The following is a 21,690-nucleotide window of genomic DNA, read 5'->3' as shown; positions in this document are numbered from 1 at the left end:
TTAGATTATTTATTTTTCAAATAAATTAAGTGGTTGCATGTAGTTAGGAGACTTGTTTACCTAGTCTATAGGAGAATTCTTGAGTTGTAGGAATCATGGTTAGGTTAATTATGTTTATTTTTCATGCTGGAGTCGTGGTATATAGTTCCACAATATCTGCAAAGTGGACGTTATGTTGCTTGCAGCAGTAGACTTGCTTTTCTTATTTAAGTTTTAATTTATCATTCAAGTTTATTAATGAAATTTAGAGCTTCTTAGCCATCTCTTTAGTAGCAAGCCTAAGTTTACAGTTTCAAAATGTTAGCCAACAAAAATATCCCATTGTCCAAAACCCTTTTCAACTGCCATGGTGTCATAACAAAAGCAGGAAATAATGCCATTATATCTCCACTGACCTCCTCCTTCCTAAACAATCTCACGTCCTGCACTCAAGCCACCCATCATTATCACTGCGTCCTTTCATCATATCTCTTCAACCCAACACCCAATTTAGCAACTGGGTCTTGGAGTTCCGGTCCACATCTTTAAATTTTGTGCTTTCAGCTGCTTTCACTCTCGGACTATCTCTCTCAGGTCAGGCAAGCTTTTTTGCATTTTTTTCTCCTTTTCTGCAATTGCATATAATATAATATAATATAGCACGCCAAAAATGTCAAAAGCCGACATCTTTGTGTAGGAGCAGGGATTGCAGAGGCAAAAGTTGGAGTGAACAAGCCAGAATTGCACCCCAAAGAGTTTAGTCCTGTAATTGATGTAGATGGCTTCATGTGATGGCCAGGTCTGCTTTCTTATTCATTGATATCTCTAAGTTTTTGGTTTTCATTTTTTTTACATGTTTTGCTCAGATTTTTAAGTTGGAAAAATCAAAAAGGAAAATATGCACGCAAGGGTCCATTTGATAATCGTTTTGTTTTTTACTTTTTGTGCCTGAGATACAATGTTTTGCACCTTGGGGCGCGCCTAGGCGGCATTGGAGGCAGGACGCCAGCAATTTTGCCTCTGTTTTTTAAGAGTAGGCGGAAACTCGCCTAGACTTCACCAGGGCGTGCCTAGGCAGTTGGGGCGTACCTGAGGTGTTTGATTGGGCATTCTTAGGACCTTTCAATGATCCAAAATCTTGCTTGAAATTTGAAACTTTCTAGAAACCTCTGGTTTCTGTGTTGCAATGGCGTCTTCACGAAGAAGATGACCGCGCAAAGAAGAAGAAGGGTTTTATTTATTTATAAAAACTTGACCCAAAATGACTATGTTTTGGCCAAGCCTAAATTTTATTTTTTATATTTTATAATCACAACAGGTCCCCTCCTTCTTCCCCACCCAATACCTAATGCCCGATTCTCTCTGCTATATTTGACTGAATCCCCAATTCCACAATTTTCCAAGTCCTCAAACCCTAAATTCGCAATCTCATTCAAATTTTACTCCAATCTCATACCTCAATTTGTTTCAAAATTCTCCACACCACCACAATTTGATTAAAAATTCAAGTTTTTTAGTATTCTAACCTCAATTTGGTACTGGTCAATTTGATTTCTCATTTTATTGTTGATTAATTTATTTTACACAACATTATATATATATATATAATATTAAAATTTATGTCCCATTAGGTGACTCCTCAAGGCTTTTGCCTAGGCAAGGCTATGCAAAACACCTTGCCTACGCCTTCACCTTTGAAAACATTGCTAAGATATGAGAAAAGTATATGGGGAATAAGGGATGAAGAACGGCAATGGGGGAAAGTGGTATAAACAAGGAAGACGGAATGAAAACAAAATCTTAAAAGTGAAAACAAATTAAAATAGATTTTGGATTTTAGTTTACATTTTGTGTATTTCTCTCGCTATTCTTCATCCACTCTTCTTCGTCATTCATTTTCCCTATGTATTTCTCTTTCGTCACTAACAAAAAAAAAATGGTTATCAAACGAATGCTTAGTTATCATGGGGTCGCTTAAACTTTGGATGAAATAACATAATCAGATTAAGCTCAAGTGTTTGTAATTGCAATGAATGGTGAAATTTTCCAGGAGAAAAGACTAGCTGAAGAGATTGCTGATATAGAGAAGTGTACTAGTTATAAGTTGAGGGTTCTCGCTCAGAACTATCATGACATACCAGGTGTGCTCAATGTTTTTAAGGCTTTGACATTCACAATTCAGAGTGGTTTGGTTTTGTTTTCACGTTTTGATAATTGTTTTACAAGAAAATGTTTATTGTCACGTAGTCTAACACGTTATGTTGCTCTAGTCCTACAAAGTAAGGTCAATAGTCATCTATTCGTGTGATGTTGAGAATCAATTGTAAATCAAAACCAAAAGATATGTATTTTAGTTTTCGCTCCACATTTTCCATCTCGCATTGTAGTTTTTCCTACCTGCAAGGGCTTATTGTTGCTTGTCCTACCTACAATGAGCGATCGAACAACTTTTGAGAAATCAGTGACTATTGTTGTGTCATTTTTTCCTGCCATTCGTAACCATTATGAATCACATTTTACCTTATGTTACTATGAGCATTTTACCACACAATTCAAAAGAAATTTTACTAATGACTTCAAAGGTTGGGAATTATCATACACGTATAGTTGACAATCAAGCGGCTTGTATTAGCAATCATCGTTGTGGTAGCTCTAGACTTTGCTTAAAATGATTACATACTATTAATTCAACCACATGAAACCTTATGATCATATCTCTACTTTGCACATGCAAAACCTTTCTTACCTTAGGTGACCACTAGGTTCACTAGTTATGGGTTAATCTCGAGGAAAACTTAGAAAGGTTCTAAAAAACGCTAGGAGTTGGTCGGGCAGCAGGTTGGGGCCTAGCACCTAGGATGCTAGGCGGTGATTAGGCGGGGGCCTAGGCGAACTAGGCGGATTTAAGTGAATTTATTACATATTGTTTAAATAAGTGCCTATTTATATTTAAAAAACACATAATTGTATTATGATACATAAATTGCATAATAAAATGACATATAGATTATATAATATTAGAACATATTGAAAATATGGAGAACAAGCATAAAATGGGTGTTCACCCAAATAACAAGTCTTTCTTACATTCTATTGAAAAAATAAAATGCAAAATGAAAATTTATCAATTTTCTGTCTAAGTGGGACTTGCCACCTAGGCGGGTTTAGGCAGGTTTAGGCAGGCTAAGCGGATGCTTAAGTGGGTCTAGACGCTATTTTTTAATTTTCAAATGCCTAGAGACTAATTGGGCCGGTGGCTAACCGTCTAGACGACGCTAGGCGGGAATTTTTAGAACAAAGCGTGCAACTAGATAATATTCTCCATTATTTTATCCTGGGATAGAGAAGTTTGTTTTCTTTCATTTATCTCAGATTGAACTTTCTAGTTCAACATCTTGAGTTGGTGGAGGTGGAATAAACTCAAGGATAGAACTATGGCCGGACGACTTCACCAAAAATGCAAGTTATCGTACGTAAGTCAAAGGTTCCGTCTCAAAACACATTATCAGTAAGGGTAATACTCCTTATAAACTCATGTAATGTTTTTTTTTTTTTTTTTTTTTTTTAAACTTTCCGACCTGCAAACAACTCACATCCTCACATTCTCAAGGTCCAAATAGATAGGGTCCCATCAATAACACTTGAATATGTAAAGAACCTCCTAATTATGAAAAGGAAATGAACAAACCCCTAATTAAGAAGTTATAATATAAACACGATTAGAATATTCCTTCTCCTTCCTAATATCGAATTAATATAAAGCAACAAAAAACTTGAAAACGGAGCATTTGGCTGGAATTTTCCACTGTCAGGACCATTAGTCCATTCTCATTGTAGAATTATGACTCCTTGTTTAATATGTGGCAAATATTGCACTATATATAGGTTATGTTTATTTCTATTTAAGTAGGAATCTTACACTAATTACAATAGGAAATTACATTCTTATAATACATGCTATAATTACATAGAGGATTCCAAATTAATTAAGTCTATTCTAACACCCCAACAAATTGTACGAGCCTAATCGGACAAGTTTGGAGAAAAGGAGGCCATGACAAGGCAGATGAAGAGCCTTGGTGAGAAGATTAGCCGGTTGATCAATAAAGATAATATAACAAACACAATGACTACGAATGACAACTTTTTCATGAACAAAGTCACAATGAAGTTTGACGTGTCACGTGTGAGCATGATGAACTTGGTTAATACCAAGATAAGTGGCATTCAAATTATCACAATGTATTAAAATAGGAATAGACAAGCGAGCACCAAGCTCACGAACAAGACAGCAAATCCAAGTGGCCTTAGCACACACATGAGCTAAGGAGCGATACTCGGATTCAATACTAGAGCGGGAAACTGTGGGTTGCTTTTTGGAGCACCAAGATATGAGATTAGAAGCCAGATAAATAAGATAGCCAGTAGTGAAGCACCGAGTATCTAGAAAAACATGCCCAATCGACATCTGAATAAGCAGAGAGGGTAGCAGAAGCAGTTTGAGGATGCAGATGAAAGCCGAAGGGTGAAGTACCTTTAGCATAATGAAGAATCTCCTTAGCAGCTACCATGTGAGTAGTGCAAGGAGAACTCATATATTGGGCAACTATGTTGACAGCAAAGAATATATTAGGACAAGTAAGAGTAGGATATTGCAGAGAACCAACTAACTCACGAAAAGCAGTAGGAAAGGCAATCAGAGAACCATTAGTAGCAATGAGAGCCACCTTGGCAGTAAGGTGAGTCGAGGCCAGCTTACACGAAACTATATCAAACTTTGTAAGAAGATCATTGACATATTTAAGTTGATGTACGTGAATACCAGTAGAGTCATGAGAAAATAACTAGGGGAACTGAGATCCTTGATGTCAAACTGCTAGCCAAAAAGAGTGACAAACTGAGTAAGTAGAGTTGAAGAGCTACCAGCGACCACAACCTCATCCACATAAAGAAGCAAATAAATAGTGTGGTGAAGACGTTAAAAAATAAAAAAGAGATGAGTCAACAGAACCCGAAGTGAACCCAATGGATAAAAGAAAGAAACAAATCTAGTGAAATCAAGCGCGTGGAACCTTTGTAAGAACATATAGGGACTTGTGAAGATGACATACATGATAAGGACGAGTAAGATTAACGAAGGCAGGAGGTTGAGCCATGTAGACATCTTCCTGAAGAAACCCATGAAGAAAAGCATTTTTAACATCCAGTTGACGTAACGGCCAACAACTAAACTAAGAACAGTGCAAATAGTAAGAAGTTCAACTACAAGACTAAATGTCTCGATATAGTCAATACCTGGTCTCTGATAAAGTCATTTCGCCACTAAACAAGCTTTGTACGGATCAACAGAATCATTAGGATAACACTTGATTCGAAAGGCCCACTTGCAACCAGCGATGTTCTAACCAAACTGAGGAGGAACAAGTGACCAAGTATGATTACACAAGAGAGCATTAATTTCCTCTGTCATGGCTTGCCTCGATTGTGGGTGTTTAGATGCCCGAGAAAAACAATTAGGTTCGTCCGTTTTCAAGAGACACTAAAAGAGCATGCAGAAGTAGATACCGTACGGTGTCATCAGTGCAGTTTTTAGATTTAGTGATCCCATCACAAAGGCGGGTGACCATGGCAGATGAGTAGAGGTAGTAGATGCATGAGATACGGTAAGCATGGCAGGAAATGATGTTGTAGAAGGAGCAATGTGGATATGCGTGGGCCCAGAGGCAAATGGTGGAAAGGTTGGGCCATATGTAGACCCAGTAAAGACAAAAGTAGATTGCTTGGCAGTGGGTGTTGGTCTGAAGCAGAAATAAGCATAGGCCCTGAGATTAGCAAAGGTTTGTTGGGCAGGGGCCTGGACCCTGGGTCTTGATGTTAGTATGGGCCCAGAAGCATAGTGGGTTGGCTGGGAAGGGTCCAGCGAGCGGCGTGAGAATCCTGCAGCAACAGAGGATGGGCCACAGGTGAAATAGGGCTTGGAACAACATGGGTTTTGGCAAAGGAAGATGAAATGTGTGGGCTGTGCGGAGGGGTGGAATACTAGGCTTCAAAATCAAGCCCAAAAAACGATCCTTTTGAGGTATGGCATGCACAAAATATTCGTACACGCCAGAGACGATCACAGGGGCATGAGGCTGAATAGGTGGTGTGTTGGCTTTGTGACGAGGTTGAATGGACCTTTGCAACAAATAGGTGTAGTAGCTTGGGTAATTGATGGTTCCTTGTACCCTGTAAAACATGAAACATGGAAATCACTATAAAGAAAAGATGACTCGTTAAAAATAACATGACGGGACACATAGACACGACCAATGGAGGGATCAAGACAACAATAATCTTTATGTTGAGTAATATAACCAAGAAAGACACAGGTTTAGAATGACTCTCTAACTTGTGAGCAACATACGATTCTATATGAGAAAAACATAGACAACCAAAGACACAAAGATGAGAATAAGTGGGAAGATAACCAAATAGAACGTGACAAGGAGTGGTCTAATCTAAAACGGGTGTGGGAAGGAGATTAATAAGATGAATGTAGTGAGAGCCGCTTCAACCCACAAGGTGTGAGGTAAGCTGACAGTGTGGAGAAGAGATCGAATAAGAGTGGCAATGTGGGGATGTTTCCGTTTAGCAAGACCATTTTGTTGTAGGGTGTGGGGACAAGAATAGTGTTGTTCAATGTCATTTTCCTGACAAAAGGTAGAAAAGGATTGATTAACTTTCTGTGCCACAGTCACTTTGAAGGACCATAATAGTGGCATGAAACATGTTACGGATCATGGCAACAAAACTTTAAAATATCAAGGACCTCATATTTTTGTTTCATAGGATAAATCCAGGAATAGCGGGAAAAATCATCAATGAAAAGTACATAATAACGAAGACTACTGATAGAAGTAACCACAAACATTCACACATCATAATGAATAATATAAAAAAAGGAAGAACCACATATATTAGTATTGGAATACAAAGGTAATTGGGTGGACTTACTAAGGGCATATGCTGTACAAAAAGACTTATCAACCTTGATAGTAGAATCCAAACTAGAACAAAAACGAGGCATAACAGATGACCAACATGTTGATGCCAAGTGATGGAAGAGATAGCAGCATAAGCTTGAAGGACTGCAGAAGCGGTGGAAGACAAAGAGTAAAGCCCATCTTTACAAGGTCCTAAAACAGCGAATTGGGCTGAGAAAAGGCTGCGGAAGTGGGCTGCTGAAGTTGGTGGGGAAAAGACTGTGGAAGTGGGCCAACAACAGTAAAAGGCTGAGGTGCATTGGTAAAAGGCGCCTGGTGATGGAGGCCATAACTTACGCATAATGTAGGCCAGAACTAATGCTAAAGCACAAGAAGGAGAAAAAGGTAATGGATGTGACGCAGAAGAGAATGGGTTTGGGTGTTTATTTTTGTTGGTTTGGTTGTATGGGATGGGATGCAATGTGGATGAGAACCAAAGGAAGAAACTACAAAAGCCTAATTACCCCTAAACCTAAATTGGTGGACGACAAAAGTTCGCTGTTGGTTTTGTTGTTGGTTTGTGGTGGACGTGAGAAGAAACGCTATGACGTAGAGAGAAAAACTAGACGATTGATACCATGTATTAGGCCTGGTAAATGGGTTGTGTCTGTCGTGTTCGTGTAACACCTGTTATCTTAACATATCGTGTAGTGTCACACCTGTTATCTTAACAGGTCCTTAACAGGTCGGGTCACTTTACGGATAAAGTGACCTGACCCGTTAAGAAAAATATATATTTTTCTTAAATTTGCACATACTACACATTGCCACATAAATATTATTTCAAAACATTAAAACACAGTTATTATTTAAGTACGACATCTACACTCGAAAATAAAAGTCTAATGAAAAAACATTCATACGCTACTAGTCCATTACAAAATATTAAATGTGCAAGGATATTACAATATATAATTTGCAAAACTTCACAAAAACTGTTACGTTTTAACTCTAAAGTTCAATAATTGGCCAAGGGATTCTTCGCAAGTTTAGACCAACAATTGCCTAGACCAAATACTTAATCTGGTTACGTAGGTAGCTTGCAAGTTGCAATATGTAACCAAACAGTTGTGATTATTATTTATAGCAAATAGATCAGCACAACATTTGCTCTAATTACTATTCAAAATCTCGTCGATTCAAAATCCCTAATTCAGAGTCCCTATTCAAAATCCCTAATTCAGAAACCTTAATTTCAGAAAATCCTAATTCCAAAAGCCCTAATTTAGAAACCCTAATTTCAGAAATTCCTAATTCGAAAAGCCCTAATTCAGAAACCCTTGAGTTTATTGCAGGAATTTCTTACCTTGTATAGTGAGGAGGAGTGCGGACTGAGACCGAGAGCTCGATTTCAGGAGCCGGATTTGGGTGGTACTGGAATGGATAGTGGGTGAAACGGTGAAGTCGCAATTTAGGTGAGGAGTGAGGACTAACAGAGTGACTGAGTGAGGGTGACAGTCTGGGTGAGGTCGAGGACGACGAGGAGGGTGAGCCGGTGAGGTCACTGTGACTGAGGTGAGGGTGAGGCACCGCGTGAGGTCGATCGAGAGAGACAGAGAGAATGATTTGAGTCTCTGAGTTAATGAGAGAGAAGAGAATGATAGCCTACAATGGACGGCTGAGATTAAATCTTAGTCATCAATTTTTTAAATTTAATTTAATATATATATATATATATATATAATTATTATAGTTTTTAGGGGTATGAAATTGTTAAATTAATATATATAATTATTATAGTTTATTCATACTTTCATTAATCCACTAGTGTAAATATTTTAAATTGAAGATCGAATTGATTCATTGTATTCATATAGGGTCAAGGAGTGTAGCTGTAAAAAATCATCAAAATCAAAGTTAAAATAACCGTTAAATCGTGATTTTTTGTTTTATAATCGTCGAAAAGTTTTGTCCCGTTACTTGATCTCTGAATGTTTGTTTCTTGCAATTTTTGGCGTATATGATCTCGAAGTATATACAAACATGTTTGATGGTTGGATCGTTGAAACTAGTTTTGTAAAATGCGTATCTCATTAAAACAATAGATTCACTAACACTTAAAAGTTTATTCATACTTTCATTAAGTATAACATAAGATTTTATGGTATCCACTAGAATAAATATTTTAAATTGCAGATCGAATTGATTCATTGTATTCCTATAGGGTCAAGGAGTGTAGCTGTTAAAAATCATCAAAATCAGAGTTAAAATAACTGTTAAATCGTGATTTTTCATTTTATAACCGTCAAAAAGTTTTGTCTTATTCTTGATTTTTGAATGTTTATTTTTTGCAATTTTTGGCGTATATGATCTCGAAGTATATACAAACATGTTTGACGGTTGGATCATTGAAACTAGTTTTGTAGAATGCGTATCCCATCAAAATAATAGACTCACTAACACTTAAGAATTTATTCATACTTTCATTAAGTATAACAAAAGATTTTATGGTATCCACTAGTGTAAATATTTTAAATTGAAGATCAAATTCATTCATTGTATTCATATAGGGTCAAAGAGTGTAGCTGTAAAAAATCATCAAAATCGGAGTTAAAATAACCGTTAAATCGTGATTTTTTGTTTTATAACCATCGAAAAGTTTTATCCCGTTAATTGATCTCTGAATGTTTGTTTTTTTCTTTTTTTGGTGTATGCGATCTCGAAATATATACAAACATGTTTGACAATTGGATCGTTGAAACTAGTTTCGTAGAATGCTTATCCATCAAAATAATAGACTCACTAACACTTAAGAGTTTATTCATACTTTCATTAAGTATAACATAAGATTTTGTAGTATCCACTAGTGTAATTATTTTAAATTGAAGATCAAATTCATTCATTGCATTCATATAGGGTTAAGGAGTGTAGCTGTAAAAAATCATCAAAATCGGAGTTAAAATAACCGTTAAATCGTGATTTTTCGTTTTATAACCATCAAAAAGTTTTGTCCCGTTCTTGATTTTTGAATGTTTGTTTTTTGCAATTTTTGGCGTATACGATCTCGAAGTATATACATACATGTTTGACGGTTGGATCGTTGAAACTAGTTTCGTACAATGCGTATCCCATCAAAACAATAGATTCACTAACACTTAAGAGTTTATTCATACTTTCATTAAGTATAACATAAGTAGTGTAAATATTTTAAATTGAAGATCGAATTCATTCATTGTATTTATATAGGATCTTCATTCATTGTATTTATATAGGATCAAGGAGTGTAGTTATAAAAAATAATCAAAATCGGAGTTAAAATAACCGTTAAAACGTGATTTTTCGTTTTATAACCATTGAAAAGTTTTGTTCGGTTACTTGATCTCTGAATGTTTGTTTTTTGTGATTTTTTGCTGATGCAATCTCGAAGCATATACAAACAAGTTTGACGGTTGGATCGTTGCAATTAGTTTCGTATAATTCGTATACCATCAAGTTCAATGGTATATGTGTGTATATATATATATATGTATGTATGTATATATTTTATTAAGTAGATTTAAATATTTTTTTTTGTACATATAATTATTATATTAAATTAAGTAGATTTAAATATATTTATTTTGTACATATAATTATTATAGTTAATTTAATATATATATATATATATAATTATTATAGTATTTTTTAGGGTTATAAAATTATAAAATTAATATTCTACTTATCGTGTTACCCACGTATATACTCAAACCAACCTGTTATCTTAAAAGGTGTTTATCGGGTTACCCGATAACGACCCAATTCGTTATCGTGTCGACCCGAACACCTGTTAATTTTGTGTCGTGTCGTGTTGGGTTATCGGGTCGTGTCAAGAATTGCCGGGCCTACCATGTATATAAGGTTATGTTAATCTCTATTTAAGTAGGAATCGTACATTAAATACAGTAGGAAATTACGTTCTATAATATATATTATAATTCCGGAGATAATTCCGGATTAATTAGTCTATTTTAACACCCATGCTCTAGTTATCGTTAATAATATAAAACGAAAAGGAAGAAGAAAGGAACCAAACTTCTTGGTATATCTGGCCAAACACGGCATAAAATACTCCAATGCGTTTCTAAGTACAAATTTGTGTTACTAAAATCAAGAATTATCCAATTCAAGTGCTGTAATGTTCGAATTTCTAGTGAGTGTCCAAACGCTACTCACTAAGCGTTTGAACGCTCTCTCGCTCACATTGTGCATTGGAGAATTGATAACAACCACCTGGTGGTACAGGTTTCGTTTGTTACAAGTTACAACCGGAGTATCAAACTCTTAACATGACTTGTAAATCCCGACTTATTTTCCAAGTCATCTTAACATGACTTAAAAATCCTGACTTATCTTCCAAGTCACCTTCACAACACGGCAGTACCCTTTTTTTTTTTGTCACAATGAAAGAGAATCAAACTCTTGACTTAACTTTCTCCTAACTTATCTCCTAAGTCAGTGGCGTAGCTATAAATAAATTTACATTAATGGGGCCACAAACAATAAGTTTCCTAAAACTAAATATAGTTTTATTTATAATTAGTAACTACATGTTCATATTTTAGAACGCCGTATCACAATATCGTTATCAATAGAATCAAATACATTTTTCATTATATATAACCAAGTTATCATTAAACCATTGATTTCTATTCATTTTTCATTTTATACAACCAAGTTATCATTCAATCATTAATCTTTCATATGATGTGAATTCTTTACAATATTGATCACTTAAAAAGCTCTCCATGTTTAGGAAAGGTTGTAGTTTCGGTATGTTTTAATTAAAAAATTATTAATAAATGGTCTCTCAGTTTTGTTTGCCTTGGCTACCATATGAGCCATAGAAAAATTCAAAGAAGAGATATTTGAAGTTATAAGAGTCAGTGGCAACCAATACTCCAATGTTGGCTCCGCCATTGCAATCACTCTCTAAAAAAAAATCCTAGTCAACCCACCCTACGTACTTGCCTCAGAAGAAATCATCATTTAAGATTGAATGAATTTTCTCATTATTTCCGTGTAGAAGTTTGTTCTACACTCGGTGCAAGGGAACAAAAATAAATAAATAAATGCATGAATAATCAATTACATAAACTTTGAAAATTACATGAAAATTTGTTCTTTTGAACTGCTAGCTAGTATCCTTGTATAACTGTAAAATTAATATTATTACATGTTCTACTACTCTTCTTCCTCTTGCTGTTTTGTAAAAGGGATTTTTAACTTTAATTCTTCAAGAAAATTGAAATTTAAAATAAATCTGGTGTTAGATTATATATTGATTATAATTCCTTGATGTGTCCTTAATTCAAAATAATCAATGTGCATTTTATTTATGGAAAACTAATGAAAAGGGCTTGAAAACTTTGAGTTTTAATGATAAGGACAAAATAAAGGGTAAAATGAATAGTACCAGGATTGACTTTTTAGTGTAAAAATGTGGTTTTTCGTTAAAGTGAACAGTATCGGGTGCTTTTCGTTAAAGTTCCCTTTTATTTAATGTCTTCCATTAAATATTTAAATTTATTAACATACAAATTTTAATTTATTTTTTGACCAAAAAAGAGTTTTTTAATTTATTAATTTTATCTAACATTCTTCAAACTTGAAAGACTCAATTAATGTACCTATATGTTAGTACCGAAATGTATTATATTGAACTAATGTATTTAAATGTTTGTCACAGCCCGTCCCCAAAATTTCATTTATCGTGGATGTGAAATGACGGAATTGCCCTTAACGGTTGCTAAGGTACGTGTGACATGTTATTTGAATATTGCATACTCTCCTAAATTCTTGGAAAATTTTAAGTGGATTAAAAGTTGTATACAATTTGTGTGGTTAGGGACTTAAAGAATTTTGGATTGTGGTTTGTTTTGGGTGGACCACACACACACACACGGGACACGCACACTCACCCCGTGCCCTCTCTTTCCTCCCTCTCAGTTCACTCTTTCTCTCTCCCTTTCGAACTTGTACGAACAAGAACCAAACCCCTCAAAACTTCACAGATCGACGTAAAAAAGGTGAGTTCCTTCATCCTTGCAACCTCCTGAATCGATTGGTACTATTTTTAGAACTGGAAACCCTCGAAATCACGTCGAAACCGTAACCCAGTTTGATGTCACTGTTCATGCACACGTGAAATGTTGGTTTTCAGGGAATTCTAAGCCTACAGGGAGCTTAGTGAGGTCCCAAGGAAGCTTGGAGTACTTACTTTGAAGGTTTTGGACGTCAGGATCGCAAGGTTCGAAGTTGGCCGGTTTTCTTGGATTTTCTCCGGTGAGATTTCGTGTGTTTTTTAGCCTTAAATTAGTAAATCGTGATTCTACATGCTTAGGGCTTCATTTTGGTATAAATTGCGAAAAAAATGGTTGAGAATTGACGGAGAATAAGAAGTTTGAAAATAACCCAGAAATCGGCGACTTTTCCGTTGCCGGCGAAACCAGTCAGGCGACTGGAGGTAGGGGATGACGCGTGTGGGGGCGCGTATGTCCATGCCATTTCTGGCGCGTGAGGGCGTGTGATAGATCCAAATTTTTTTCTAAAAATACCTCGACGTCCGTGACGTCGAGTAGGTCACTGTGGTATATTCATATACCCAAATTGAGCATCGTATGAGAAGTTATTACGTATTGTTGGTTGTGTGCTTTAAAATAACGTTTTTATAGTTGTTTCGCATATAGGTGAGACCTATCCCGAGGACGAGCGCGTTCAAGGGCGTCACGGGGGTTAAGACCTTTCGACATACCAGTGAGTGGGCAGTTATTTTTTGTTTATACCTATATACTACTGATTTTTCCTAGAAATTGAATTTAAATGGAAGTATGTTTTAAAATGCCATGCATACATAATATATGATGTGATTTGTGGACGCACAGGTGAGTATCAGGTGAGTTTTATGTTGTTCATATAGTTTATTATTTGATGTGATTTGTGTTGAGAGCTCATAACCTGCACCTTTGGTGTTAGTGCTTATATTATTCACCCCGCACCACACGCTCACCTTGGATCCAAGTAGGTGCATGTCGAACAGACCATTAGAGGTGGTTCCGACATGTCGTACAGACCATTAGAGGTGGTTTCGACTTGTAGGTGACTTTAGATTATTATACAGCTGTTGATGAGAAAAGCACTAGAGCGTATTCTTACACCATTCTTGTCGTACAAACTACTTCAGGTAGTTCCGATTTATGTGCAGAGTAGTGTCGTATAGGTCACAGTGGTGACTCCGGTTGGGTTGGATATTGAGCTATAGAATTAACTGTACATGACAGCTGCAGGGTCTTCGGTTGATTCATTATTTCACCTGTTATATTGAGGCATCCTTATCATGTTTGAAGCATAGCATGGCATATTCCTTGAAAAGTGTTAAAGACTTGTGATTTGAGTTTTACTGTTTTATATGGTTATATATATACTATTTTTCTGGGAAAGTATACAGGTTTTACAGTGAGGGGTTAGAAGTGTTGTTAAATGAAATATTTTCGAAAAACTTTGTTTTACTAACCTACTCAATCTTGTTTTGCGCCCCTCCAGGTTCTAGTTAGCAGTGTTAGTGGCCCACGAGGATTCCCACGGCGTACTGACAGACTACTTAAATGTAGGACTCACCTTCAGGTGTTGTAATGGTCCTACTTGATTGCACTTAGTACTTATGCTTTGAATATGTGTGTTTCACACTTAAACTCACTCTAGCATGTTAGTTGGATATTATTGCTAGTAGTTGGTTTTTATTCCTTCGTATTTCTTTTATCTTTTGCTTCCGCATCGCACTTTTAGTTACGTCACGCCCACGTGACGGCCAGCACACCTTGATTCTAGGATCGGGGTGTGTTAGTTTGGTATCAGAGCGTAGGTTTGCAGTCATGTATATATTGTGAATGCTCTAATGCTCTTTTGATGTCTTCTGTCAGAACCATGCCGCCTCGTAGGGAATCACGTCGTGCTTCTGAGCCTAATTTCCTTGATATAACTCAATTAGGGGAAGCGATGGCCCATGCCTTTCAGACTGTAATCCGTCCTCCTCAAAGAACACCCCTGGAGACTATGTACAATCTGAAATTAAACCGCTTCATGGGTAATGAGGGTCATGAAGGGACAGAAAAGTGGTTAGACCATATTGAGAAGACCTTTCAGGTGATGCAGAGTCAAAGGAATCTTCCTGCTAGTAGATGGGTCGAGACCACTACTTGGTTTTTAGGACGAGAGCCAACAGCTTGGTGGGTAAATCAAACTCAGTTTATGTCACCTGAAGCGGCAACTGATTGGGAAGTATTCAAAGAGAATTTTAAGAAAAGATTTGTTCCCCCGGAGTACATTGATCGTAAGAAGCAGGAGTTCACTCAATTGAAGCAAAAGAATATGTCGGCGCATGAGTATTACAAGAAGTTTACAGACTTATCCCGTTATAATCCTGATACAGTTGGTAATCTGGTAGAGATGCTTTGCCGTTTTAAGCAGGGAACTAAGAGGAAATGGTGGACGTTCGCTAGTGCGATTCCTTGCACCACTTACCATGAGTTTTCTGAGATTTTGGTTCGGATGGAGGATTCCAAAAATCTTCATAGTGATAGTGAGGAAGATGAAGATAAGAATGATAATCAGAAGAAAGATGACAGGGGTAAAGGTATCTCCACTCATAGACCCCGTAAGACACAAAATTTCAAGAGAAGTGGAGCGAGCTCGAGTTCTTCCAACAGAGGATTTAGTGTCACAAGCCCGAGAAGAGGTGGAAGATTTACTGGTGGACCCAGGTTTCAGAGACAGAGAGACTTTGGTGGTGCTGATGGTTCAGATCCTCCGTTGTGCCACTGTTGTAATTTCAGACATCATGGAGAGTGTAGGAGAAGTGGCGGTGGTTACTACACTTGTGGACAGATGGGACATAGAGCTGCTTAGTGTCCCCAGATTCAGCAGGGGCCTCAGTAGTCTGCTATGCCACCTCTAGCGCCGATTCAGCAGAACTTTGGATCAGGCAGTTATGGTGATGCTGCTCCCTATGCTTCCGGGAAAGTATACAGGTTTTACAGTGAGGGGTTAGAAGTGTTGTTAAATGAAATATTTTCGAAAAGCTTTGTTGTACTGACCCACTCAATCTTGTTTTGCGCCCCTCCAGGTTCTAGTTAGCAGTGTTGGTGGCCCATGAGGATTCCCACGGCGTACTGACAGACTACTTAAATGTAGGACTCACCTTCGGGTGTTGTAATGGTCCTACTTGACTACACTTAGTACTTATGCTCTGAATATGTGTGTTTCACACTTAAACTCACTCTAGCATGTTAGTTGGATATTATTGCTAGTAGTTGGTTTTTATTCCTTTGTATTTCTTTTATCTTTTGCTTTCGCATCGCACTTTTGGTTACGTCATGCCCACGTGACGGCTAGCACACCTTGATTTTAGGATCGGGGTGTGTCAATGTTAGTATTGAAATGTATGTACTAAAATATATGCACCAAAATATATTATATTAAATTAATGTACCTAAATGTGTGTACCGAAATATATGCATCGAAATGTTAGTACCAAAATGTATTATATTGAATTAATGTACCTAAATGTTTATATCGAAATGTGTGTACCTAAATATATGCACCAAAATATATTATAATGATTTTAATGTACCTAAATGAAGAAGACTGTAGATCAGAATATATTGTATAACAAAAATTAGTTTATCTAAATGTTTACAACAAAATATATTACGATAAATGAAATGAAAATGAAAGTTATAATGAAATAAAATTAATAAATTAAAAATTAGGAAGAAAAAGAGAAATAATTAAAAAATCAAAATATAATTAATAAATGAGGTTATTAATGTATCAAGGGACTAAAATTAGATTTTGATCTTACTCGTGATTTTAATCTAAAAGTTCTCTTTGCCAAAGATTAAAATGAATTCTTCTATTTGTAAAATCTTACTCAATTCCTCGGGCCTGCAAGGAACTGCAAGAGAACCTTTCTAACCAAATCCATACTCTTCCTTGGCCTCTTCCAGTAACCTCAAAAATTCAGGGTAACTCAACCACTCCGATATAACCACAAACCTCTCTGCTTCATTCCCCTTGACAGCAAAAACTACAGAGTATCCTTCTTTAACGTCTTCTGGCACCACGGTCGTCACTTCCGATTCGTCATCAAAATCATTGTGACAATGGTGGCGATCGTGAGGGCCTCTAGATGCTAAGGGGGGTGTAGTCAACTTGAATTTCAGAGGATTTTAAAAGACTTTTTATAAGTGACAGATTTCAAAGGATTTTAATAGATTCAATGATTTTATATGAATTTTGGCAGATTTATATAGATTTGTATTATAGATTTCCATGGATTTTTATGGATTTCTTAGGATTTCAAAGATTTTAACCTATACAAACTCCTGCCAAATGTTGTTGTAGAGAAGAAAATGGCCAAGTTTGGCTATCGTGAAAATTGTTCTAATTCATGGCCCAAGTTTTGCTTACAGTTTGGTAAGAACCATCAGCTCAAATATAATCGTTTGAATGCGACAAGGAAGAAAAGTACTCATGGCAGGGAAGAAAAGTATTCATTGCAGGAATGCATTCTTGGTCTTGTCTTGTTTAGGTAAAGAATCAAATAAAGAGAGAATGGTGAAGGAAATGGAAACAAAATCCAGAAACATAAACAACTTCCATTAAAGCAAAGAATGAGTCAGCTATGACTACTCTAATGAAAAAAAAATGGAAGAGTGAGATTCTGCCATCTTCTATCTAACTCTTCAAAAATTGTTTATGTTTGAGACTGTTCTTTTCACATTCATAGCTGACTCTTGATGCAGATTTCTGATGAATTTGAAAAGAAATCAGTTGATGCCATCTTGAAAACTGTTTTTTTTTTCTGTTTGAGACTGTTCCTCTTCTATCTATGAATGTGAAAAGAAATCATAGGGGGTAGAGTGAGATTCTTAATGCAATTTGGTATTTATACCATCCACCTTGAAATCCATCAAAATCCCTCTACAATTAAAATCCTAACAAATCTTTAGTATTTTGACTACCCTTAGACTTGTATTGATTTTTTAAAATCATATTTGACTACTCATGGATTTTGTTGTATTCTTTAAAATCCTAAATCTTCATTTGACTACACTATGATTTCAAAATCCTTAAAATCATCTTATAAAATCATGATTGACTACCTTTAGATTTTAAAGTGTATTAAATCCTACCAAATCCTAATTTGACTACACCCCCTAAGATCGAGAGACTCTTGTGCACTAGCTTTCCGATTACTAGCCTCAGCATCAGCAAGCCTCAATCCTCGGCTTTCTTTGACGAATATCTGTTCTTCTTGGTAGACATAGGGCTGGTTTGGTATTGCTGTACTTTGAAAATAAAAACTGCTTTTGCTGTACTGTAAGAATAAGTACCTGTGAAATAAAGCAGCAAAGTGTTTAGTAATTTTTTTTGTTGAAGTACTTTTGAAAAAAAAAAGCAGTATGTTAGTGTTTGGTAAATTTTTTATGTAAAACAACTATGATTGTGTGAAATGACCAAAAAAGATATAATACTAGATGTACCATTAATATAATTTTCTTAACAAATAAAGGTGTGAAGCCAAAAAGGGTATAATCCAGCAGTAACCTTGTAAACATTAACAGAGCGTGGGTTAAGAAAAAGCCGCTAATTACTTGCCATGGAAATCCTCTGTTGGTTTGGAAAATGCTCTCTATCTCTCTCTCTCTCTCTCTCTCTCTCTCTAGAGCGTGGGTTAAGCAAAAACCGCTAATTACTTGCCATGGCAATCATCTGTTGGTTTGAAAAATGCTCTCTCTCTCTCTCTCTCTCTCTCTCTCTCTCTCTCTCTCTCTCTCTCTCTCTCTCTCTCTCTCTCTCTCTCTCTCTCTCTATATATATATATATATATATATATATACACACACACACGTTGAGAGTTGTCCCATATTGGTGAGGGACAAGGTTTGCTATGTGCTTCTATGATCTTGGGCTACTCCTCATATTGCCAATTGGTTTTATGGTGGAACCCCAATTTCATCATGGTATCAGAGCAAGGTTCTCCACGTGTGAAGCCCAACGGCCACACGCACTCCACGTCACCCAGTTGTTGTCCATGTGTAGGCTTGAAAATCCGCCACACGTGCGGCGGCGTGTTGAGAGTTGTCCCACATTGGTGAAGGACAAGATTTGTTATGTGCTTATATGATCTTGAACTACTCCTTATATTGCCAATTAATTTTATGATGGAATCTTAATTTCATCAATATATAGTCTTTTCTTCTGACATACCACTTCCATCACTAAAACTCACCAAACCCAAAAGAGAAGATAGAAAATCGTTAAAAGAGCACAGAGCCGTGACCAGACCCATATTCATCTTCTTTCTCTTTCTAGCTTCTCTCATCTTCTCGTCCCATCACTCCTTTTTCACCATTTGCAGTGCAGCACTTGAGGACTCTGATGAAGTTGGCAATTAGACCCGGCAGTTTTTTATACGACACAGTAACAAGACATGAAAAAGACATAAAAATAACGGATTTCAGGTCAACATGATAACTAATTGGGTCATTATCAAGTGACAAATTAAGAACAAATTAATAATGGGTATACACGTGAGTAACACGTGGGTAACCCGTAATAAAAATAAATTATAATTTTAAAGTTTAATTGCTAAAAAAATTATTATAAAATACAATAGCTATATTGTATATATTGGTATATTCTATATTAAATATATATTTTTGTATTATTATTATATATAAGTTAAAAAAATTAAGTTTTATTCATTTATTTAGTTTTACTTAAAATCAACTAGTATAGTATTAGTATAGGCAATAAGACATTCCTACAAGTATGAAAAATGTGAAAGAATATATAAACACTCGTGATTCATCATTTCTCCACGAGTAGACAATGATTACACTTACATTATCGTTTAGATTTTTAAAACCCTCCAAACCGTCATGAATAGTGTTTTTTATTTGAGTGTAAAAGTAATAAAATTAATAATAATTATTGTAGAAGTGTAAGAAATGTAAAAAAAAAAATATATATATATACACACACACACACATACAATCACTCGTAGTGATAAACTTACAACTTTCGTGAAGGGGTCAACTTTGACATCCGACACTATAATCCATAAACCTTAAATTTGTATTTAACTCTCGATTGTCATTTAGACTTTATTCTTTATATTGAATTTCATTTTTAAAAATTTCTTTTTTGAAAACATGATCTTATGGGGGATGTAGGAAGATGAACGGTTTAGATATTTGATATCACGTCCCGATACGGTTAATTGAAATATGAGTCGATGTTATATAGTTTGTAGAGACTTATAAACACCAAGCAATATTTTCACTAATGGTAAAACTTTGAACATAATATCAACGATCCGAACCGTTCATCTTCTTGTATCCTCTAATAGATCATGTTTTCAAAAAAGAAAATCTGAAAAAACAAAATTTGGTGAGAAAAATGAAGCATAAATGTAAACAACAATCGACGGTTAACTTTTGATCTATGATTTATATGATTATAGTGGCACATTTCAAAGTTAAACCCTTCACGAAAAGCTTGTCATTACGAGCGTTTATATATTTTTTTCCTATATTTTTCACACTTCTACATTAATTAAAAAACTATTAAAGACTTTTACTTAAACAATAGCCATAGGATAAATAAGAAGAGAGTGCTAATGTAGAAGGCCTCACTTAATATATCATCAATATAACTTTTGAAGACAATATATCAAGCCAAAGTTTCAATACCATTTCCCATGGTGATTGATGAAAATTGAAGAGTTTGATTGTAAGAAATGTGCAAGGTTCCAAACCTTGAAACATAACTCCCTTAATTTTGCAAATCTTTTGAACATTTGATATTTTGTAATGTTCTAATGTTTTTATTTATTTATTATTATGCTCTTATATTGGGTATGTAAATATGTAATACTTGAAAGACAAATGCGTTTTTATGTTTTAAATGTGATAATATGGTATGTATATACTTATTTAGTATTATGTTTTTCATTTTATTATTTATTGGTTTAAAATATATTTTCCTTAACGGGTAACTGGTCGGGTCATATTACCTGTTAATATTATTGGGTCAATTTCGGGTTGGGTCATTTTACCCGTTTATTTTAATGGGTGTTACATGACACGACCCGTTAAGATATCAGGTATGACACGAAAACGATACGAACATGGGAAACACGACATGAATGCCAGGTCTATAGGTAATACCTCTCTCTCTCTCTCTTTCTCTCTCTCTCTCTACACACGTACAAATCAAAAGCAGAGCAGAGCTTTATCCTTTCTTATATACCTAAACCCTAAGATAAATCAGAAGCAAACCTTCTAAAAAAAATGAATAGAGAAGTAATCAATTTTTCTTACTTCTCTCTCAATTTTTCTTGTTTCCTCCACAAACCCTAATTTTTTTCCCCAATTAATGGCTTCTTTCAGCTGAACACCGGCGCCTGAGAACGCGACTTGGAGAATGAGAGAGATTGCTAGGAGGATGGATGTCTTCTTTCAAATATGGTGTAGCAAATTGGATTTTGGAGGAGATTGGGAGGAGATTGGGTCAAGAGGGTAAGCCTTGGTTTAAAAATGGGTTGGAATCGAATGGTATAGGAGTTTTATGTGGTAGGAGGTTCCGGCTTGAGCAGGGATTGAAGTTTTCTGGTTCTGCAAGGGTTTTGCGAGAGGCGTGCTGA

At 35.8% G+C, this 21,690-nt stretch overlaps 1 protein-coding gene across 1 annotated transcript; it reads left to right on the top strand.

The window, feature by feature from the left end:
• The first annotated feature begins 14,903 nt into the window (after positions 1-14,903).
• LOC139195021 (uncharacterized) lies at positions 14,904-15,884 on the top strand. Its single transcript, XM_070820199.1, has one exon. It carries the CDS (start codon positions 14,904-14,906, stop codon positions 15,882-15,884), a length of 981 nt encoding a protein of 326 aa, XP_070676300.1.
• Positions 15,885-21,690: the final 5,806 nt, after the last annotated feature.

The sequence above is a fragment of the Malus domestica genome, chromosome 04 (assembly GCF_042453785.1).
Source record: "Malus domestica chromosome 04, GDT2T_hap1".
NCBI lineage: Eukaryota > Viridiplantae > Streptophyta > Magnoliopsida > Rosales > Rosaceae > Malus > Malus domestica.
This window is presented reverse-complemented; position numbering and strand designations above follow the sequence as displayed.

Coding starts and splice junctions, on each gene's coding strand:
- LOC139195021 (XM_070820199.1), top strand. CDS start 14,904: ATGCCGCCTCGTAGGGAATCACGTCGTGCTTCTGAGCCTAATTTCCTT.